At 38.7% G+C, this 24,952-nt stretch overlaps 1 protein-coding gene across 5 annotated transcripts; it reads left to right on the top strand.

Moving 5' to 3' along the window:
• Positions 1 to 2,628: 2,628 nt before the first annotated feature.
• On the top strand, positions 2,629 to 24,644 carry LOC105454817 (protein abrupt-like). Of its 5 annotated transcripts, none has more exons than XM_011697716.1 (9): positions 7,278 to 7,672; positions 8,904 to 9,098; positions 9,188 to 9,442; positions 9,534 to 9,669; positions 9,825 to 9,896; positions 21,278 to 21,456; positions 22,322 to 22,541; positions 22,681 to 22,795; positions 22,946 to 24,644. In XM_011697716.1, coding segments are annotated over exons 1-9 (1,362 nt in total). In that variant the 5' UTR covers positions 7,278 to 7,483; the 3' UTR covers positions 22,947 to 24,644. The 5 variants fall into 5 exon arrangements, with proteins under 5 accessions (XP_011696016.1, XP_011696015.1, XP_011696014.1 ...); XM_011697715.1 differs by having other exon boundaries at positions 22,940 to 24,644; XM_011697714.1 differs by lacking the exons at positions 21,278 to 21,456; positions 22,322 to 22,541; positions 22,681 to 22,795; positions 22,946 to 24,644 and adding exons at positions 2,629 to 3,027; positions 11,263 to 13,890 and having other exon boundaries at positions 7,450 to 7,672.
• The last annotated feature ends 308 nt before the right edge of the window (positions 24,645 to 24,952 follow it).

Below are 24,952 nucleotides of genomic sequence, written 5' to 3'. Positions count from 1 at the left end.
ATTCTGGCATTTTTATAGAAATTAATGTGAAGCAACGAACGATCGAACGAGAGCTTTGTGCTAATGCACGATGCGTAAAAGGCACGAAATAGGAAAAAAGATAAAAATTGACCGAATACTTATAAATATAAATGCGATATAAAAAATCGATTATCTTCCAACGGTGAGTTTAACCGATAACAATCGCGTTTTAATTAATAAAAATAAGATTCTCGTCGCGCGCCCCGATTAGACTAAAAGAAAGAAATTTGAGAAGTAAAATAGAATCGGTAAAAGGTCCAAAAGAATTGAAAATTCAACGGTAAATTATTTCAAGCACTTCAATATCTATCCTCGGGGCGAACATCAAAAGGCTAATTCGTTAAGTAATGGCAAATAAAAAGCCCTTGTTAACTTCACAAAGTGGTCACGAACGTATCTCTGTTTATCTCAAGTCTAAACCGATCGATTATATATGAACATCGATCGCACGCCGTATTCGTACGGACGAATTCGAGATAATGTTGCGTTACTATAAGCTCAAATGTGTTTCGCAAATTGAGGAAATCTCCCTGATTGTGAGACAGCTGGCAACTCTCGCGGAGTGGGAGAAACCGGTTCGCGCTCATCGTTTGTCATTTCGGCATACGGGACTAAACGAGAATGTCATATTCGTTATTACCGCGCGCGCGTAATGAGTAAGCGGCTGCGACATCGAGTAAAGCAATCGTGACTTCACCCTTAGTTCGTATATAGCGAGACACGTCGTTTCATCAGACACGACATATCTCACAGAAATGCAGAAAACCAATTAATATAATTTTACATTTTACAAGATTTGAAAATTTTACAGCGTCTCACGCAATTCACGCAATCCGCGCGATTCGCGATGCGATGCGCGGGGACGTCAGCCCCTGATAATATCTGGCCGTTTCTCGTTCGCGAGTCGCTCTAATCGCTCGCGTCTTTTCCGTTTCGAATTCTCCTCGCGTTCTCTTTCACGCAACTTACGAATGAGATCGGGAAAACGGGGGACGGCGGCGCCTCCGCGGGCCGTTGAGCCATCGTCGCCGTGCGCACGTGTCGCACCAGGGATCCATCGTGCAGGGAGAGATCCGACGCGGCGCCGCCGGCGTCCCTCTCGCATCCGTTGCCCTGCGACTTGAAGACGCGCCGCGCCGAATTGCGGCGCGCCTCCGCGAACGCGATTCCTCGCAGCAGCATCGCGCGACGTCAAGTCGATGTCAAGTCGACGATCGAAAAAAAGGAAAGAAAGAAAGAAAAAAAGACGAAGAAGATGCTTTATCGCACTCGGCAAACAGACAACTGCGTTCTCGTCAATCCTCGGCGATAAAGAGGAACACTGGCTGATGCGCGCGCGAAACGCCTCCGATTGTGTGCCGCTGATGCAATTTGAACATCAAGATTCGCGCGACGCGAATCGATCGACGGGATCATCCGCGGTTGAGACGAGTCCGGCAACTCCGTCAGATTTGCAACTCGCGCGACGTGCGGAGAAATTTGTTGCACGAATACGATTCGACGCGCAAAAAAAAAACCGTGCACTCGACTTCGATCCTTCGCTCGGATAACTCGATCAGTTCTGCAGGATCCAATCGATATGAAAGAGCAATACGAGTTTTATCTACGGATACTCTTGGCTGATAACACGCGCGGTACAATCTCGTTTCAAAATGCTCGCTTGGCAGGCGTGTTTTGCATATTTTGGGACAAAAGCGCGAGAGAGCGAGAGATAGATTGAAAAAAATTGCATAACATGCCAAATATAATGGAGTGAAATGCTATGAGAGTCTTTATTTTTTTTACTTAGAAATGTTACGCAGACTATTTTGAAACACAAAGATCGCGCGACATTAAATTCTTGAGAAACGCGCACCGTCGATTGCGCGAATTTGCACACGGATTGCGACAATCACCAGGACGAAGAATTATTGTCTGTCAGAACTGTTAATCGTTAATCAAAGACGATGTCGAATAATTTTTGTACCGGCTGATACCAGTCTCATTAGCTTTTTCTCATTCATCATCATATATTGATCTATACTATGTTAAGTTGCACGCTCATTTTTTCTCATAAAACTCCTGCATGCAATTATACAACGCGATAATTACAGATTAAGCGATTTTGTACACACACGATCTCCTAATTATGTATACTGCACATTGCGTATGCATACCGTAATTTACATGCTCGGTCCTCAACCCAAGCGGCCGAGTGTCTTATTTATTGAGAATTATGCGGGGAATGGGTTTCTTAAAGTAACTTTCATTACCAAGATCGTCTTTATGTGAAGATTTTAAAGCCTCGTCATTATCGCGAACGAGTCTTATTTAATTTATGCTGCACGTGGAAGATGGTTTTTGTACGTGACAACATATATGTAACACTCGATCAAGAAATGTGATGTAACGCGCTATAAACATAGCAATTGAGATAAAAAAAAACACCGGTGTTCATTATACACTTATCCAACGTTCCTCTATGTTCATAATTTCTTATTTAAAGATTCATCGCAATTTTACACATATATGATACGTAGAAAAAAAATGGAGATAAATATAATTTATGTATAAAACATGATAAGACAAAGATTATAATTTAGACGCTGATTGATATGATTTTTATACGCTCGATAAGTGTACATTTTTAAATATGTATAATAAACGCTAAAATATTCATCCGCCAAAATGTTTTGTACCCGTTCAGAACGAATTGCGGGAACCGCGAGCTGTGCGTCTCGCATCACTCGCGGGACAAGGGGCGAGCCGACTTCAATCGCGGAGCGATCCCCGAAGGAGTGGACATCGCGTTAACAGTGCCGACATTCATTTGGAATCGCAACGCTTTCCGCACGGACTGTACGTCGCTAAGTCCGTCCTCCGACTCCTACCAAGATTAAGGTAATGCTTCGGCTGATATGATACAATAGTTATGTAGTCTTTTCAGTGCTCTATGGTGCTTCCGCTGGATGGCCGCGACATTCACGAAGCCTTAGAATAATATTTGGAGTTCGCAGGGAAAGAAAGGTACGGATCCCATCATCCCTTGTCACATGATTCGCACGTGCTTAACATTACTCATTCATGATGGAGATTAGATTAAATATGTCATCTCTCCGGGAAAGCCAGAAACGAAGAAAACGTCGCATCTCTGAGAATCAGAAATCTTATACTAAGACAATGTGGCTACTATTGGCTCTGTTTGCATTATAGTTTACTTTTCCAAGCAATCTTATATATAAATCCTACCACTAGAAGTACCTTGCGACATTAAACTTATATAAAGATCAATTCAATTTAAAATATCTAAAGAAATCACACACAAGATATAGATATCTTTTGCAACAGAAGCTTAAATCAAAGTGCTCACCGTAGCGTAAGATGAAATTTTTGGTTTCCACTATGGGAAACCACCACAATCACCAATGGAAGAAGTCGTGCAGAGACTGAAACAATAAAAAGGGCATACGATTAGTGCGATTGAAAATTTACAGTAAAGCTATTAACATTTATTAATCTCTATGTTTCGTTATATTAAAGAAATCACCGTAGGATCGGCTAGATATGCAATTTTTATCATGATTGCGTTTTATCATCCTTTGTCTACTATAATTGCATCGGTCGCTTTTTTTTTCATAAAATTGCTATTCACTGTCATGTCATTCTCCGTGTCCTACTTGGCAAAGATCTGTACTTTGTTCAGACGATAATTTCTATGAGAAATAATCATTGTGACGAGGTGTCTGAAGCGAGGTAGGTTTTTTTTTTTGCAACGACAGAATCAATATAGTTATATAAATCGTAACCGAATAGAAATTGTTCATCGTCATCGAGCAATGTCTATAGAAATTTTGGAGGGGAAAAAAAATAAAGCCAAGTGTACGGTGGAGAGACGGAGGGGAGGGAAGTTTATCTCTCTCTCTCTCCCTCTTTTTAGGTTATAAAGGACAATGTATCGCGGAGTGAGATACCCGGTGCAAAGTACAAGGTGCGCGTGATTACGACAAGAGAATACTTCAACTGTCCCCGTGTACACCTGTTCTCGCCCCCTCCCCTACCCGCGCACCTCATCACAAGCGGATGCACGATAAAGCCCGCGAGCGCGATTCGGGCGGCCGAGTCGAGGACGGGTCGAAGGATCAGATCAGCTGTTGACGTCGCGGAATCGGCGGCGAGGCGTGCGTCGAACTGCTGCTGCGTATACGAGGATGCCGAATACCTCGCGGATGCGCGAACGCGACGGAGGCGGAGGGGAAGGTTTTTTTTCGTATGAACGGGCCGAACGTGACCGTGCTCCTTTAATGTATCGATTGAACATTTTCCCGCAGTAACGCTCTCTCAGGCGAGCTCAGGCGGACGGAATTAGGTTAAAGGACGGCCTGACGAGGAGACGGGGGATTCGATCGCTTACCGTGCGTCGATGTCCGCCGCACATTTTCTTGCTCTCGAGGAGAAAAAAATAAAGCAGAGAGAGAGATGTACGTGGTGCGTCGACGACGCGCTACGTCGCGGCGTGCACGTTCACGTCACTGACATCTCTCCGTGACAAGCACCGGGACACGGGCGACACCGCAAACACTCCCGCGCGTCGCTTCGCGTTCGCGAGAGCAGGAGACCGCGAGCGACGTGAACCGCTCTCACTGCGAGTCACGAGACGAACGGGTTGAGGGACGCGCGCGGACGAACGAGCGAGCGAGCGAGCCGTGAGGCGCCGGGCCGTGGCCGCGCGGCGTCACGGCAGACCGAAGTCGCGAGAGCACCACGTTATAAATATAGAACAGCGAAATTGTACGGCCGACGACGACGGGATCCGCGAGCGCCTCGCGGGATGCGCACACGACCGAGCGAGCGGTACACACACTCGCGGCGCCGCGCCGCCGCGCCGTTTCGCCGTATCGCCTTCTGTCCGAAGTGACTGAAGTTAGGCGCTTTTACCAAACGCATCGTATACCTTGATTCCCTGTGCATCGTGACCGTAGATTTCTATAGACGTAGGGCTCGTAATCGAGAGGAATAAGAAACCGTCAGGGAATCCGAACGTGAGGAAGTAGGAAAAGTCAGGGGCAGACAAATGCGATTTTTTCTTGTCCTATTCTTAATTCTGGACTTTCTCCTTAATCTTTCTTATGTTCAATTCCCAGCTGTTTCTTATTTCTCTAGCTCTCATTAATTGTGTCTGCAGAGCCCATAGACTGCGCGTTCCTGTAGAAGGCGCGAAAGTAGCTTTTAGTATAAGAGATAGGAGGATTGATAGTGAGTCAGATATACTTTATCTGATTGTAAAATTGATAAGGAGACAGAGGAGAACCAGCTGATTCCTTGTTTTTACAAGTAGATGCTTATTATCTTTCTCTCTCACAAACACTTATATTACTCTTATATATTTTTCTTATATCATTTCTATTCAACATATTTATATTATATATACGCGATGAAGGCTACGATCCATTTGATGCTACAAATGCTTCGGAATATTATTTGATTAGTCAATTAGTATAAAATTCTTTCTTCTGATTGATCAATCAAATGTTTCGAAGCTATTTGTAGTATCAAGTAGACCGCACCCGCGCGCAGGAAGAGCCACACATATCTCCGTCCATCGATGTCAACTCACGTATATATGAATCACACAGTCCTATCTATATAAATCTATGATCGTAGCTCAAAGTACACTGTGTATATGGTATGTGCGTGTGTGTGTGTGAGTGAGTGACTGGTCATATAACGGACGTGCAAAAGAATGCAAAAAGCAGTACAATTAGAAAAATAAGTAATAATAATGAAAGATAAATAAATAATAATATTACCCAACTTAAATCAGTTAAATTGGATATTAGAAAGATAATTTTAGATTTTTTAGTTACAGTTTTTTTACAATATACACAAATCTCTAAATATGATATGCGTTCGACCTAAAAATGCCTCACTTCAGACATGAAAATATGAATGTAGCACAAATATGAATATTAATTAATTCACATCGTTCAATCAAATATCTGCTAATAATGATTTTTATAACATGACAATATTTTTTTGGAAATTATTTTACTTTCAATTTGATATCTTGGAAAAATATTTCAAATGTTTACTGATGGTGTTTACTCATTCTAAACTACATATAATAATTCTTTTCAAGATGTACTATATATACATACATATATATACATGTTTATACAGATCTTTGTTAGTAAAAGAGAAAAGCGCCATTTATTCTTTTAGCAAATCGAAATGCTTTTCTTTGCTCCTGTCTCGCGATTATTATCTTCAATTAAATTTTTCGTCGATATATATATATGTTATATTCGCGTTGCATCTAATATCATCACATCCGATAAGGTGTTGTTTCCACAACGTGGCAGCCATATTTCCCCGTCGCACGCATACCTACAAGCGGGCATTTGTAATTACGCAACACGCATGCACGTGTGTACTCGCAGCGGGATCGAAGCAGCATTGTATTGCATGTAGCTTATTATTTCCGAAAATTCGATACCCGTTTCGTCTCTCCGCCGTCAGTTTCGACAGTAGGCGCGAGAGCGCGCGTCGTCAACGGCGCATGCGCCGTACAGCTCCGAACGTTTGGTTACAACGTCCTAGGAACAATTCGTTCCGCGTTCACGACGCCCGCTTGCCGCCCGTAAATTTGAAACGGGACATCGATGTCGATTCAAAATTTTTCCAAGTTAAATTTAACTTTCAACGCGTAACGAAAATAAAGTGCGCCAGATTTTTCTGTCAATTTCCATTCTTATGTATAGACATAAAGATTGTTCTACGTGTGTAAACAATATTAAAATTATGTCACTTTTATTTTATGTTTTATAATCGAACGGACACGCGGTATATTTATAAAGACTATCCCTATCTTAAAATATATTTTGCCATTCAAGAAATTTAATTGTTTATAAATTAGAGAATTTAGGATTGATAATAGAGATGCAGTGTCTTAGACAAATCCACGTTCCACATGTTCGATAACGCTAATTACAATTTTCAAAACTTGTGCACTCTTCGCGATATAATTGATGCGAAAGAATGTTTTTCAGTATCGTTTGAATTGACAAAGAATATTTATTTAGGCCTATTAAAATTTGTTAAATTGTACAAAGTGAACATTTCGTGGCGAAAAAGTATGCGAAATAATTTTTTACAAAGCGCCTCGCCGGTTGCGCAAGATTCGATTGTGACAAAAATAATGCACGCAAAGCAGTACCGAGTCGCGCCGTTCGCTCGCGCTTTTCGCGAGGCGCGACCGCCGTTCGCCGCCTAGAGAATTTTTCTGCCCGACGGCTGGCAACCTGGATATCGATTGTCATTATTTATATCGTACGTTTCCTCTTCAGTCATCGATTCACTTTTTACATTTTACATTTTTACAGTAATGAGAGAGTTAAGTTTTTCCCACGGGCGTATGGTACTCTAAGTTAGCCCCCACATGTGTGATCATAGGTGTTGTTGAAGGGGAGTCGAGTGTGTGAAGAGAATGACGGATAGCCAGCAGCAGTTTTGCTTGCGGTGGAATAACTTTCAGGCGAACATCACGAGCCAGTTCGAGGCGCTGCGAGATGACGAGGACTTCGTCGACGTTACCTTCGCGTGCGACGGCAGGCGACTCCAGGCGCACAAGGTCGTCCTTTCCGCGTGCAGCCCTTACTTCAAGGAGTTGTTCAAGGTTAGAAAACCATTTTCTTCCCGCTCCCCACCTTAGACGTATCCCGCCCCTCTTCCTCCGCCGCCCATCCTTCCCCCCCGCCATCCTGCCTCCCCCTTCGTCCTCTGGCGGCAGCCGCCCTCCTCCCTCCCGCTCCTCCCCCTGCCGCCCGACGCTTCGCCTCTCTCCCCCTTTCCCCGCTCTCGCCCGGCGTCTCGTCGCCCCTCTCCACTCTTTCCCCTCCCTCCGCTTCACCCCCTGCCGCACCGCGGAGCGCGCGATCGCGCTCGTGTGTGCACGCTATTGGACGCGTGTGCGTGTGGATATGTGCACGTAACATGCATTTCCCTCGCGTTTCATCTCGCGATGAATAATTCCAAAATTACACAATACCTATTTATGCGACGGCCTCTCTTACGCGCGTCTTATCTTTTTCGTCGAGCCGTGGGCTCATTTCAAAGCGAGGCGTACTCGTGCAGCTCGCGGTTACGTCACGACGTGCATCTACTTTTTGGGGCCCTCCGCCCGCGCTTCTCCTATCCTTCCTCTGCCTCTCCCCATCCCTCCCCTCTCCCTCCCTGTCCCCTGGCCTCCGGGCGACCGCGTCGAACAAAATTTATAATTGCTGCCCGGCAATTAACGCGCCGGCGAGGCAGGGGAGTCGATAAACGACCGATGGCTCCGGCCGCATACGTTTGTTCAATGAACGGTGCTCGCGCTCTTGGGACATGAAATTATGCAATTGTAATCTGCTCTCTCTTTTTCTCTCTCTCTTATCTCTTGTATATTTTTTTTTTCTTAAAAGAGATATGATTGAGTGCAATTACCTAAATGATATGGCATTGCAATACTAGACTTAAATTGTGTAAAGGAAAAGATAATGGATTATAAGAGGATTTTAATGATATGCGTTTGCTTCTATGTGATGATAATATTTGAGAATTAAATATGGAAATTTAAATATGCAAAATTTTGAATTATTAATGCAACAATATTAACGCTTTTCTGAAAATTTCCATGATTTTATAATTACTCATTATATAATAATAAATAATATTGTGTAACAATGTACCTGATGTTTTCGAAAAAACAATCAACTATGATAGCTTTTTCATAAATTATAACTTTCTTATTTTGTTTATTTTATCGAATTAAAAATAAAATTTTGTTTTTTTTTTAATAAATATGTACTTTATAATATATATGAGATTATTAATGTATGATTAATAATTCCATGGAATTTATTTCACAGACCAATCCCTGCAAGCATCCAATAATTTTTATGCGGGATGTTGAATTCGAACATCTACAATCACTATTGGAATTTATGTACGCTGGCGAGGTAAATATCTCGCAGGCAGAGTTACCTACATTTCTACGTACCGCTGAATCTCTTCAAATTCGTGGCCTCACCGACTCCCAAAGTAATCAGCACAACAACGAAAAGGTGTGTTTGGCATAAGTTTGCGCATACTTAGTAATCAAGTGTTGGAACTGCAATGTGTACTGTAATGGACAATTTTTAATAATTTGTAGCATTTGAAGACAAATAACATCCACGCATCAAATGGCCGTGATCTGATCTCGCCAAGCTTTGACGATGAACGCAGTAAATCTCCACCACCTTCAAGCCCTCCACCACTAAAAAGGCTGTGTAAAAGAAGTGATTCACCTCCAGTTTCTAGTCCAGCACCCCCTGTGCCGCCTTGTGCTACTATTGCACCACGTTCGCGCCCACTTATCGAGCCTCAAGTTCAGCTCGATTGTTATAAAGATCTCGATATTGTTGAGGTATCTTAAGTACTATACATTTGCATACTTTTGATACGTTTTGCGTATATATATAGATTTTCACATATCTATTATTAATGTGTACTTTTAGCCAAAAATAGAATTACCTGAATATGGCAGTGACGACGATTGCTCACCTAAACCGGAAGCCAATACATTGCCCAGTGGATTTCTCAGCTTGGATAGTGGTATGGAAGTGTTACCGTCTTATCCATCATCTTATCAAGGTAATTAATTTACCAAGATATTTTATTGAAAATTAAAAGTAAATATTCTGCAAAATCAATAAGTGAATTTTTAAGATATATATTTTAATCTCTTTTTTTTATATTTATTTGTTGAAAATATCAAATTACTGAAATTCACATTGTTTCTATTTTAGGAAACCAGAACGTAGAAGGAGGAATGCCAGGTCCATCACACGGGAGCACGGAATTAAATCAAGAACAGCAAGGTGAGTCAAAAATTTATTATTTCTTGGTAGTGCGAGCACCATTACAAACAGCAACAACCTAGCCATTACATCACAAATGTCAAATGTGAGTAGAAACAAGGAAGCAGAAAGGAATCTTGATGGTTTGAAATGGTAAGCTCGTGTGTAGCTCGGTAGGTCTTGGTAGGTGGTAGGAGACATTTGACACTCGGAGGCTGTAACAGGCCTGAGTCCACAGAGTGCAGTTTGCAGTTAAGCAGCTGTGTTGTATGAACGTTACCGAAATAGCCCGGAAACTTGAATCATTAACAATTAAGTCCTGCGTGTACATATTCAAAAACAGCCCCATTCCCCATTATGCTTTATAATCTTTTGTTTTCCTGCTTCACGTATATATATATATATATATATTAATGCGTATTACATACATATATACATACACTAGATGGCCCTGGTAAAAATGTTTAGCTCATTCATATAGAAAGAATAATTGCTTATTAAGAAGTTAACGCTCAGACAATACTGTCAACAAAGACTTTTAATCATTTGCTTTTTTGTTTACTAATTATACATGCCATATTTATATGTGACAAGTTTTTTAAATTGGCTTGTACATATACGCTTTGGATCGAATCAATGTAATATGATATGAGGTTAGTGTCATATTTTTTTATACATATTATAATTACATTAAAGTCTTTATTGATGAATAAACAAGTGAAAGTATAATACCTGAGAGAAGTATACCTATGATAACAATTGGTATAAAATTATTTTGGATTGTTATTTCCTTTTCTGATTATAACAAAACCAAATATAATATATATAATCAGAATCTACATTTATCTGTCAAATAATTTACGACTAGAGCTAATAATAATAAAAATTATTATGCTACCACATATCAAAATGAATTACGAATCTGTGTCTACGTGTTTGTAACAATATATCTAATTTTCTATTTAGAAATATCATGTCTATACGTAATAGAAAAAAAAAGTAAAAAGATGTGCAATATAAACATACAAAACAAGACTTTCACTAATTTACTGGTACTCATTATTCATCGATTCATGCTTACCATTGTTTTCAAACTATATGTTTTTTCTTACTGCATTACCATTGTTTTGTCTGCCAAACATATTTGACTCATCGCATCCTTGCAAGTGATACTCTCTTGCGGGAGGATCCTTTTTGTAACTGTACCGTGCAGGCAGCAAAAATTGGGTAGCGCTAAATAGGGTTGTTTGCTGGTTGTTGCTGTCCTGTGGTGGGTGGTATCATTCTGATATTATACGTGGTGTGACGTAAGGCGTGGTGCTATGCTGTGGTAACGTGCAATGCTGTGGGCTGCTACCGGTTAGAGCAAGTTGTGTGTGTGTTGCAGCTGACCTGCGTAAACTGCACTCGCTGGACCCACGCCCCTGTCCTGTGTGCAACCGCATGTACAGTAACTTGTCCAACCTGCGGCAGCACATGCGCCTCATCCACAACCCTCAGAGTGTCACTTGCCCTCTATGTAACAAGCCATTCAAGACCAAGCTGTACCTGAAGCGTCACCTGGTCAGTTTCCACGAACTCAGTGTGGCAGACAGACAACGTCAGGAAGAGATCTACCAACATCAAGTTAAGGTTCAGGTCCAAGGGCAAGGCCAGGGCCAGGGCCAGGGACAGGGACAAACGCAGGTTCAGGGAGGAGCTCAAGCTCAGACCCAAACACAAGTTCAGGCTCAAACACAAGCTCAGATTCAAGCTCAGACTCAGGTGGATAATAAGGTGCTTTTAGCAGCTCCTACCCCACCTGCTTCTCGGGGTACTCCCCCCGAGGAAGGTGGGGCTGGCGGTGGTGGGAGCACCGCAGAACCAAAGCTCAGATCGTATCAGGCACAAGCTGGCGATAATGCTTATCCGGTAGAGGTAGCGCAGATTGGTGATTCAAAGCATTTTGCTAGTGGGATGTTGCAATTCGATGCTACGTATCACTAATGTGTGTACAGGATTTTATTTATTTTTTAATCTATCGCGCCCAGTATCATTTTGTGATATAGTAACGAATCGAGTTTATCTTTATTGTTTAGTGAACTTGTGATTCAATAGGAAACGTATCTTCGTAGTTGATCGACAAGTAGGTAGAAATAACGTTATGACACAAGGCTGATTCCGTATATTTAATAATCAGATCCTGCGCGCGCGCGCACTCAAGGTGCGCGCAGGTGTATAACTTATAATTTTTAATCTTTTGAAATATGCGTATGCAATTCTTGTCGCACGAACACGAGTGGAGGACAAGATGTCAAATCCGATTGACGGTCGCGTACTTGATTGTTTTCGTCCGTAATAAGACGCCTACATAGATCATTCGAATGATCATTCATACGAAGGTCGACAGTGTGTATATAGGTTTGGGAGACTAGTTTACATATAAAAGTCCCGTGCCTATTCATCGTAAAGATGAACGCTGATGAGGGAGAGAACGACTAAAAATGCCGATGGTGGAGCAGCCATCCCACCTCGTACTGATAATTCTGCAGCCGGATACTTGTTGTTTTATTTAATGCTATACAGTGTTATACAGACTACAGATATTTACTACAATATTATATTCTTACAGAGGATTATATTTACTTTATTATTGCAACGCAATGTGCAATGACATAGCTCGTACATGATATATTTTTCACATGCATACATTGCAATATACAGCCAATTGACAGCTCAACAGAGTAATAATATTTATTATTAACAGTTATCAACAAACCGTGATCGCAATAATGCAGCAGATTGAATTTAACAATATATAATAAGAAGGCAATGTCTCTGCTGGTTTCTTGTTTCTGTGTGTGGAAGGCTTGTCTCTCAAGTACTTCTACCTCAATGGTACATATACCTATTTATAGAAATAGCACAAGAATGATTATTTCATTCTTTATTTCTATACACAGAGATTGTAATACTCTCATGATATTTAATATGATATTATTTAATATGTGAGTCATACTTTTGGTTTTTAATTTATTAATCGGGAGATATATTTTTTCAATCAAAGTATTTTAAATTTTAAATCAGTAGTATTTATCAAGAAACGTTTTTCGCATTCATACATGTAGCAGTAACTTTGTAAGTAGGACGCTACATACACGCTTCCTTTACAGGAAGGAAAAGGCTTTTTTGAAAATAGTACTATATTTTTTATATCTTTTTGTAAATTTGGTATTAATATGCATTTGTTGTAGTCTCAATAATTTTTGTTTTCTACGATCGATAGTCAATACGTCAATTTCCTGTCACATGCAACTTGTTTCTGTTATCTTTAATGAGATATTCAGTTTCAGCTGTCTATAAAAGTAAACCAGCATAGATATCTGCCACACAATTCCATAGCCATAGTACCACACAGTACAACTCAGGATCTTTTATATTATATTTTACAGATGACAATAGTTCCATAAGTACGATTTATAATAGCGATTCTAGGAAATGGGGCACAGAGAATATGTTCCCTAGAATCGTAACTTTTTAAGTCGTACCATTCATATGAACAGGCTCCTTACCTCACATACAATCAAATTACTAAACAGATGCAGCTATATATTATTGTAATATATTTACATACAACAACTTACAATAGTACTGGGACGTTGCAACGACTGCAACTAACACAGATTTACCGATATTATACAAACGGTTTTTATTATCTGTTATTACATTGGTAAGCGATTGCAATGTTTTTTTACAAGTTAAACGTACTACGAATATACATTCAAGATTTTTCTTTACAAGATATGAATGGATGCCCAGCACAACTGACAATTAGTACCGAAATAAGATTAGATTATAAATGTTGCATATCATATTATAATATTGTTATACATTTGCCAAGCAGTGTTACATTCATCAACTCTCAGGCTTCGGATCATACACGGATTTCATTTTGCTTCTTTCGATAAGAAATAGTATTTCTTATAATATATCTTTTTATTACAATATCATGTATATAATATACATTATGATTTTATATATATATATATATATATATATATGCATATATGTATATGTAATACATAATATATATTATATTTAACTATATATATTATATATAATGTATAATATTATATTATATGTAATGTATATATAATTATATAGATGGTAATCCAACTATTAATTTATATAATATAATATTTTATAGAACAAGAGAGAAAGACAGATATTTTTTCTACATTATTTGATAAAGTATCATATTTCTCGTTTTATTACTAGCTCGCTTTTTTTATGTTAGCAGTAAGCAATCCACGATAGATATTATTTATATTATTAAGCTACTTTTGACATTTTATATTTGCTTTTAATTATTTTGGTATCTACTCGATCCTTTGCCTGAGATCCATATACTGTGTATATCAGAGTGATGTGTTACAGAATGTCACATAATAGTAAGCATCATTTGACAGGCCGGACTTCGCTGGGCATTAAAAACCGGTTACCTAGCTAATATCACAATACAATTTTGAACACTCACTGTTATAATTGCGATTATAATTACGAATTCAAATGGTGTGCAAACATTCCGCAGCACGGAGACAGCAGAGAACAGAAAATAAGAAAAGTAAAAAAAAAAAAAAAGAATAGAAAGAGAGAAAGCAAAAGAGAAAGGGAACGATGATATTATCGTTTGAGAAACGAGCACACTTACAGCTAATAGAAGAAAACTCGCAAAGAATTTTTGCATAGTATTTTTTTGGGTCTAACAATACAATTTACCGTATATTAAATGAGAAGAGATATTGACGACATACGCGTACACGTATGTCGTGCGAGGTATTTCTTAGTGATGAAATGCAAACAGTACTTGCCACTTTTCCAAAAGAACTCGATGAGTAGGTACAGCAAGCTCACTGGAAAAAAAAAAAGTATCTTTTGTCTGCGATAATAAGTTTTAACTTCATTCCTACTGCGATTTTAGCATTTGTATCATGCGATTTGTTACGATTATTATTGCTATTACAATAACTACTACCGCTATTATTACCAATATCAATACCACCACTACTACTACTATTACTACTACTATTACTCTTACTACTACTATTACTACTGTCCTACTACAATTACTATTATTATCGCCGTTGATTAAAAACTTTGGACGCATATGTGTATTGTCTCGAGGATGCTTTATGTTCGAAAGAGATGTATATTGGTTTCCTGCGTCGCGCGTTGCGGCGTGCGTCGCATTTCTCGAACATAAAAAACATTATCTTTTAGCGCATTTAATTATATGTTGTATATATGTAAATTATTATGTAATTTGTATGCGCACCACAAAAAAAAAAAGGTAACTCGTGTATTCGATCGCTAGCTGTTACTAATATAGATGTAGCTGTAAGGAGTATTACTTTGATGGAAGGTGGTAGAAGGTTTCTCTTTTAAACGATGGACATCTTCCTATCTTTTTGTTCGCAGTATTGCAAAACGTATTTTGCAACTGCAATTTGATCTATATTATTATTTACTCAGTAATTCAAAATGAAAAATTTAATTCTAGTCATCAAAAACGACTTTTATGCATTCGATGAAATTTGTGTTATTATTTGGAATTGTGGTCGTTGTCAGTATTAATATTTTAGAATTAATATCAAAATTGAAAGAGAGATTGATAGTATTAAAATACTTTAAAAGAATATTTTTTGGGGAAATATTTGTTTTGTATTGTATTTTATCTAGGGAAAGTATTTTTTTCGAAAATATTTTTAACGGACTGTTGTTTTTAAGATGAGTTTAAGATTTGACATTTTATGTGTTTCTAATATATTTTGTAGGTATATTTCCAAGTAATATATATGTTATAATTTAAGAAAATGAGCCCAGTGTGCAAGAATACTTGGTACTTAATATTTTTAATTATCTTGTTATGATTATTATTTTATGGCAAAATCGTATTATTAATGCTTAAAATAATTTCTTAATGTTGCATCCTATGCATCTCCTATGTTGATATATGATATTGATATAAATTCTTAGGTAGAATTTTATGCACGAGCGTAATAAAACTATTTTTAAAATAAGACTATTGACCTATTGAGGAAAAAAGATTGAAGAAAATGCTATTTAAATTACGATAATATTATAAATATACACAAAAAAAAAAGATATCGCGTGATGTCTTCGTTCGAATGAGAAACCGCATTTTTTTAACGCAATATAATCGACATAATTTTTTATCTAAATTCTGTTTCCGATCGTCATGTCGATCCTTTACGAGTGTACTTTTTCAAAAATATATAAGCTTAAGAGGATAGAGTTAGATTTTAGTACGCTCGAGAGGCAAAAGTGCGAAATTTTCGATGTAAATAGCGGCAATTTTTCCAATATGACCGTATCGAGGAATATTTCGCTTCTAAAGTAGTCACACGCTAATATTTAAGTATGATATTTATTCGAATCATGGCGTATCCGAAGTAAGTTATTCTCTAAGTAAACGGGTAGGTCAATAGCGTCTCGTGCTATCCCACGTATAATTATATAACGGCAATTGCATTGCAAAAGTATACATACGACTGATTTTCGACGAGTGCGAGTGTGAGTGCGCAGCATGTACTGAATTAAGGCGTATAAGAAAGATGAAAGGGGAAAGAAGAAGTGAAGTACAGTAGCTTGTACTTGGCGGAATTTCTGAACAGATAATTGATGAGAAAATTCGTATCGGCTTCCTCTTTGCCACGCGTGAAAGAAAAAAATAACGATATCACATATATGCGATAACGACCTACCGAGGTTCTCGATAGAAACTTCAAGATACACAAGAAAAGTTGAATTCACAGTATATTTATAAAAGAATAAATTTTTCCTGTTTGCGCAACTTTTTGAAATCTAAAAATTATAAATTAACGTGTATAGGTTCAGACGATATAAAATTGATCAAAATATTAATAGTGAAAGGATCCAAGCTAGATGTTCGTACCATTTAAATAAAATTGATTAATATAAACATTCAAATAAACAAAAATTGTAAACGTTTTGATCTTTAATATGGTCGTCATCGATGATCTTAAAATGGAAAACGATTACCAAACTTTAACGAAAATACATAAAGAGAATTTTTTTTAAATTTAATCAGATAAGATTTCTCAATTTTTAATCATTCTAGTCACTTCTGTATTATATCACTTAAAATTTCTAATTCTAGAAGTCATATAATATAGAATATGATTTTTTATTTACTATTTCTTTAGATTCAGATAAATTTTTTACCGCAATTTGAGTGAATGATGAAAATTTAAGTAGCATAAGAATTCAACAATTGAGAATAAATACAGCTCTTGCTAGTTCCTGTCGGGACACTCGTTAGGTGTGACAATTTTGTAGCGACAAAACTGATAGAATAAAAAAAAAATCGATGAAGTGCTCTTTTTAGGCTGATCGTGTGGGTTCTACGAAAGTGACTTATTATTGGCTTAATGTAAACGCGACGGAAGTTGGTGGAAGAAAGTGCAAATTCTCCGATTTACGCTTTAAGATATAGATCTTCTTCTTGTTTTCAATAAGCAATTATCTGGACAGAATGAGCTCTGCATCAAAAAAGAAAAAGAAAAAAAGAACTCGAATTCATAATGCTACATTTACCGAGAGATGTATATTTTACTTTCGGCTAACGTTCCCACTAAATATTTTCTCCGTAAGAATTTGATACGCCACGATAATTTATTTATTATAACTATGCGAACACTGCGTTATATTTAAACTGACTTAGCAGTCAGGTGATGGGCGCAAAGTGGTTTGACTGTATTTGGATACATGTGCAGACGTTACAAATTTGAATCTGTGTTTTTATTACGGAAACAATTTAGATATTTTTGCAAATTTGAGGCTACGTATCGTAAAAGAAACTAAGAGAATATAATATATTAGACAATATGTAACTTTTACTTCCAATAATACGATAAATAATTTTGATCAATTTTTACGTATTAATTACATAAATGTGCCGATAGCGACATAACTTTCAGATGTAATCTCTGTATTTTTCTATGATATACGTCATTTTGCTCGCGTAAATTTCTTTCTTATTTCACACATCAGATACGATTTTCATTAGGAAACGTCTATATAGAAGTAGTTACATGTACAAAAACTGCATTCGTGCGCATGTATCCGAGGCCCAACACTACAAGTAGCTTAAGCATCGTTGAGCTTGCATCAAGTACGCTTGCAATTTCCTGCACATACGCTGCACTTAATTTATCGGAGATTATCTGGAGCAAGACTTGAACCTTTGTGCATAGATGTGTGCCGCGATACGCGATTTAATTTATCATTACGCAATTATTGCGAGGGAAGGATCCTTGTGACTGTTGATTTCTAAACAGATGAAGTTGTACAGAGACTACCTCCATTAATTCCCCCCCCCCCCCGATTTCGTTATACGTTATAAATAGCTTTTTACGTTACTCCTTAAGTTCTAACATTATGTTATCACGAGATCGCAAGGGAAAATTTTTAAGTGCATATTCGGAAGGGTTAGTGCAAAACGTGATATTTGCGAAGATGAATAGTATTATGTGTTGCCGTCCATTGTTTTATATGATAGAGTGATTTAATTTATTTTCACTTTCACTGACGTTATTTTTACGAAATTTTTCAATACATATACATACATACCGATCTAACACGATTTATTGTTAATTTCAATTTCCACAGATATACTTAAAAAAAAAAAACTATCGTATCGTATGGCATAAATCGAAAAGTTTATATTCCGAGCGGCGTATGATTGTCTTTTTATCGGCATGTGAATTAATAGAATAAATATTTAGTTTTAAATTGAAACGATTTTAAAATATTTGAATCGAGTATTTATATACTATCTTCAAAAAACACGTGTTGACTACGTGGCCAGCTTTAATTATCTCGATCCTATTTGTTGCTCGATTATTTGCAACAGAAAATGATTTTGTTTTGGATTCTAAAAGTTTATTAAAAAAAAAAAAAATGCACAAACGGTTACCTCGAAGAAAGCTTGCGAAGGATCGCGCGGCACTGTCAAGTCGCATCACGTATAAACCCTATACATGTATACAACGTGCGTTAATTTCGCTAGCGACAGGTGCATCAAGTAGCCATAGATTTGTAATCAAGTGTGCTTTCCACCTTGTCCCCGCGTTTTTGCGACACGCAAAACAACACGCGAGGTCCCATTGCTCGATCGCAATGTTGACGGGGGCTGACTACCCCCGTCGCGCTGCTCGATCGACGTGGGTCTCTCTCGCAGTTCTCGCAAAATACGATACTAAGCATAATCCTATCATAATAGCGATGTTCCTACGTCTTACGTTCGTGTTTTTGTACGTGTTTTCGATCGCGAAAAAAAGAAAAGGAAGAGAAAATTATCTCCCGCGAACCTTCTCGGCTACGAAAAAAAAAAAAAAAAAAAAAGTTCTCGTTGAATTAATCGCGAGAGCTTTCCGTCTGGCTTAGCGCAATATCCGTCGTAGCGACTCGTTCTGTACCCGAAATTTTGTCAAACGATACATTTGAATAAAGTAATTCACATTTGTACGGAATATGCATTGCGTTATTTTTACGAGATTGCGCAAAAAAAAAAGAAGATGAAGTTCATTCATGCACTGAATCAATACCTTGAACCATACACATTGCTTTACAGTCTTTACACGGTATACGTAATATCTCTATATTTTTTCCAAACACACAGCATACACACATGGATAAACATTACATTATTAGAAATGTCGGGGTACTCGCCGACGTAAATGGACAAGTTCGAAATGGTACAGCTACATTAAGACACAACGGCGATATTTCCGGAGAAAATGATGTTCTATCCCATCCTGAAACTTCAATTTAAGGGATTCGAGCATCACCTCAAGATATTGCGATATCGTAATTGTCTTGACGATCGGGGATTCGGATTTAGACCGTGAGTCCCCGATCTTGGCAACTGGTCGGCGAGAAACGAGAGAAGAGATGTTGGGGGAGAGAAAAGACAAAAGAGAGAGAGAGAGAGAGAGAGAAAGAGAGAAAGATGAATAGAGGAGGCGGAGGTGTTGGCGGACGATGGACGCGGATGGACGGAGGAAAACTAATCTAGATTGGTCGGCTGGTGTGTTGCAGCCACCGGTTTCAAAACGGAAGCAGCGGGATCGCCGTCGCCGACATCGATAATGATATCGAGCGTTACCGGCGCCGTGCAGGAGCATTGCACCTGGGATACTCCGCGACCGTGCCCGCGCTGCGGCCGCTTCTACAGCAACAACAGTAATCTACGTAGGCACCTCAGAGCGGCCCACGCGACCGCCCCCGACCTCCTCGAGATGACGTCGCTGCAACGGAAAACCCTGGTGTTGCCGCCGCACCTGATCCTCCCCGATATCTCCCCCTCCTTCGTCGGAGGACCGTAGTGGTCGTCGAGCGGTTGTTGATAGATCGGCCAGGTCGAGACGCGCCCCGACTGTAGGGGAGGTCGTCTCCGCCAAGAGATATCATTGTTACGTCGACGTTGAGTCGTAATGTTAAATGGACCTAGTCAGCCGATGAGTTTCTTCGACGCCGAAGATTAATCGTCAGTGCATTTTGACGGACATCGGTGCAGGCACAATATAACTACCAATATATAGTATACAACCACGTTCTTGATGTGAAATTAATGTTTAATAGAGAATTAATGGAAAAGTTGTCTCCTTTTAGTTGAATGAAGCTGGACAATGAAACTATTGCATGAATTTTTTTTTTTTTAGAAAGTTAGATTGCGTGGACTTTACGAAAATTCGATCACTGATGGAAAGAGTTTGTGATGTTTTATTTTGATTCCTCGCTCTTTATGTACTCTCTTCATCTGCGGAATGATTGATATATCGATTAAGAGTTTGTTACAGTGACAAAATATTCAGCAACCAACAGTAAAATGAACGTGTCGTTTTAATAGCGGCGAATATTTAGTGAAAGTAATTTATTTTGCCTGCAGAGACATTCCTGACTCTTTGAAGTGTCATATATTAATTGTTAAGTTCTTACATTTTTTGGGAATGCTATACAATTTTAAGTATTATGCTGAATTTGATAAGTTAAGAAGATATATGCATTATCGTGAAAGAAATAAAGACATCCTTTTACATAAAAGAAACAAAGACGTCCTCTCGGAGAATATTTCTCCTCTCTTTTAACTTATCCGTACATTATATATTATTATGAGAAGATAGCGTCTCTCTGAATGTTTCTTCGTGAAAGGTAAACGTAAAAAAACATTTATTTTTTCTACAATGGCAACCGTCGAGTTTGACGCTTGGTGCGCGTCGCCGAGATCATAAATAGCAGGTGACGGCATTTTTCCACGTTTATACGACGCTCGAAGTCACGAAATTAAACGCATGTCCTTTCGCGATTGATGATTGCAGCGCGAAGAGTACGTCGCGGTAGACCGAGGCTCGGAACCAGAGGTGGCAAACACCCGTCGCCGTCCGTTCACAGAAATTCGCCCTCCAGGAGCGACTGGCTACCCCTAGACATGAGAACTACCCCGCCAGCCGCGATGCCCGCCTTCCGTGGATTCGAGGAGGCTTCGTCGGACGGTGTGGTCAGTATCGTGAATCTGTACTACAATATCTGTGCATTGCGCACACACACACACATACGCATTTGATAAAAAGTATCTTTTTGTCTTTTTCTTAATCTAAGTGTCCCATTTTTTATTAAATAATTGTCTCAATAATTAAACTATTAATAATATAAGAAGATATCCTCAATGATTATTATTGATTAATAAATAATCAATGGCATTAGAAATTGATATATACACGTGAAACTTGGTCTTGTTGGTGATCAAAAAATACTACAACATAAATCTAAAAAGAATACTTAAATAGAGAATCTCATATTAATATTATATCATACCGATTGTATCGATAATTGAACTGAAAAAATGAATTTATATCCTAATGCTCCTATTTTTTAAATATAAATTTCAGTTTCTTACAATCATAAAAAAAACATTATATATTTAGGGAGTAAATACAATACAACGTTAAAAAATCGGAATTGTAGACATTATATCTTACTTAAAGTAGTAAGAAAAATGAGTGAAATATAACTGACGAATAAAGTTTGACCCGCGACTCTTGAAATGAACAATTTTTTTCGCAATAATTTGCAATCAAAATGTATGTAATGTATTTTTATTACTTATTGATATAAAATATTTTACTTTTATTAGCTATTTTGTTGTTGTTATTGACAAATAGATATTGACTTAATAATTTTATTTTTCAAAAGTGGATAACATTCAGTTGAGATTTACATTATTTTATTTCTTTTTTATTTTAAATGTAAATGATAAAATGTAAATCTTTCTATTTAAAAATGTAAAATGTAAAAATACGGTGATAATGTTATGTCGCGACTTTACAAAATGTTAATGTGCTCTTCTCGTGTTTCTATCATAGGTCCACTTGGGTGAGGGTATAGCTGTATGCGAGGAGCAACTAAGGGCGGTCAAGTGGAGTGATTATCGCAAGTTGACGCGTGGATTAGCCGCGATATTGTTCAGCCCGACGGAGCTGGCGACGTGCTCCGTCACCGGTCAACGTTGGAGCCGTGCCGGCACGGCTACCGAACGTCCTGTGAAACCTGCCCTTGACAAGGCTAAGGTCCAAGCCATTATATGTAAGTGTTGCGATGAGATAAAAAAAAAATAGAAAACATTCGTCGAGACGTCCTTTTTCGGACACGCACAATCAACACAAAGTTCCACGAACCTTTCTTTCCTAAGCGGTAATCTGAGTTTGCATCTTCGCTGTTGCAGCTTACGTAACGTCGAGGTTTCCGTCAGTAGACGTTAGCAGCGTGAAACAGGTTTTGGCGTACAAGTGCAAAGAAAATTCCACCGCCCTCAAGATGAAGTCTATACGATACATATGGTAAGTCTCGGCTGTTCTCTTACTTCACCGTTACTTCGTACGAAAAGCCGGGGGGGGGGGGGAGGAGGAAGGGGTTTCTACCTCGCGGCCACGTGGGAAAATCAAAGGTCCCGTCTTCGTATTCCTTTCGTAATTTAATTGCAGCGATAGACAGGACACGGACACGTCACCGCGGGGTGAGTCCGAGGACAAGTGAGAGGGGGTTCAGGGTGCGTGCAGGGTGCAGCCCGCCCCTCAGTTTCGTCGCGTCCTCCCGCACCCTCCATCCGACACGGTCCACTCGTCGCAGCGCTCCCGGCTCGTCCAGCGTGGCCACGGCGATCATCGTAACAATAATAGTAACAAGCAGTGCGTCGACGGACGCACGCGGCGGCGCAACCACGAGGAAGGGCACCGAGGCGACTCGTCTCTCACGTCATCCACGCAGGCAGGTCTCGAAAAGTTGATGCCTCTGCACACGCTTCACGGCGTGTTTCATTCCACCCTACGAACGGCGACGGCCTCGTACATTTAATTACTGGTCTAGCCAGCTGCATCGATCGAGATCTTAATCCTCGGAAAAGGGTAGGACGAAAGAGGAGCGGAAATATTATATAGATCGTTTCGATATACGGTCTTAAGTGACGTTACATCAGAGGATATTCAACGTACATTAACGTTTCTTTATCTCTTTTTTTTTGCCGTGAAAATTTTCAGATTTTCACAGCGCAGGAACGGTCGATTTTTTTCTTCGGACGTTCTACGAAGAAAGAGATATTAACATGCTTATACAAATATAAAAAAGATACACCGGAAACGCGGTTTGTGAAGCACAAGCACGATAGATAAATTCATTGAAATAAAATGTGACGACAAGTTGGCGTAAAATAGTAGAAACGCGTTGTTTTGAGGGTAGATAAAGAAGGGTGGAAATGAGCGGATTGTTCGGTTATATTGCAGCAAGGTTAGTTGTGTTATAGGGGATCTTAGACCATCGGTACTCCGAGTATACGCGTCATTTTTTGAAGCTGCTAGCTGCTTCGTAGTGATTCAAATTATTCATATTTACAAATCGCGCCTAACAGCTTCGAAGAATTTGATATACTTCGAGTAGAAAATAAAAAGAAACATCGTCGATATCGAGTTTACATTTAGGATGTACATTCGAATGTCCGTATTGTGAATTCGTCGGGACGAAGTAATATCCTTACCGCGTTTCCTCAGTTTCCACTTTCATCTTAATGACAACGTTATGGGATGCTGTGCTTATTACTCTTTTTTTTTTCACTCTCTTGTGATTGCTTGAAAAAAAAAATGTAAGTAGTGAGAGAGCAGCGCAGGAGAAGAAACGTTCATCTTGTGGGCATTCATCTGGTTCGCAATACGGACATCTGATTGTAAATGAAGAGTTAAAAAAAAAAAAAGAAACTCGAGTTAACGAGACGCGATGAGGGATTATTACATGGCTGCGTTCTTGCCGGAGAAAAAAATCGTCCCTTCGTGTGTGTGTGTGTGTGTATGTATGTGCGCGCACGTTTCTCTTGTTAACAGGTAAGTCTATTTAGCGTGCAATACGTTTCTTTTCCGTGCAATAATGTGGATCCTTCGTGCGACACATGGAAAAAAAGAAAGAAAAGGGAGAAGGAAGAGTGCAGATGTTGTAAGAGCGAGTTACGAAATGCGACACGAAGGGACGGTTCTGCGCGCGAGAACATTTGTATATTTAGGAGGATTTATTTGGTTTTGGCTGTGAGCTGCGACCACATGCGAAGGAGGAGATCCGTGTGGCTCTAATAGAAAGAGAACGCACCCTTCCAGCGTGAAGGCGGGTGATAAATAGTGAGAAGGCAATATTATAAAGAAAAAAAAAGAATAAGAAATGTTATTAAAAAAAAATAGAACATGGTCGGACGGACCAGTCCGATCCTACCGGGATACAAGGGTAGACTTTCACATAATAGAGTATGCCTAATATATGAATACATATAGTATAAATGTATAAATACAAAATAATATAAATATATTATAAATATTATTATAGTAATATATATATTACTATATTTAATATATATATTATTAACGAAATAGATGAACTTATATATTATTTGTTGGGAGAGCATATTACATATATTACACATATTTAATATATTTAGAATATTTATTTGTTGATTTGGTGAT

The sequence above is a fragment of the Wasmannia auropunctata genome, unplaced genomic scaffold, assembly GCF_000956235.1.
Source record: "Wasmannia auropunctata unplaced genomic scaffold, wasmannia.A_1.0 LD335974.1, whole genome shotgun sequence".
Taxonomy (NCBI): Eukaryota; Metazoa; Arthropoda; class Insecta; order Hymenoptera; family Formicidae; genus Wasmannia; species Wasmannia auropunctata.
Note: the sequence above shows the minus strand (reverse complement) of the source record. Positions and strands in the feature narration are given on the sequence as shown.

Excerpts from the sequence above, each read along its gene's own strand:
- LOC105454817 (XM_011697714.1), top strand. The coding sequence starts at position 7,484 with ATGACGGATAGCCAGCAGCAGTTTTGCTTGCGGTGGAATAACTTTCAG. Across the intron at positions 9,099-9,187 it reads ATCAGCACAACAACGAAAAG|CATTTGAAGACAAATAACAT; the intron begins GTGTGTTTGGCA and ends AATAATTTGTAG. Across the intron at positions 9,443-9,533 it reads AAGATCTCGATATTGTTGAG|CCAAAAATAGAATTACCTGA; the intron begins GTATCTTAAGTA and ends GTGTACTTTTAG.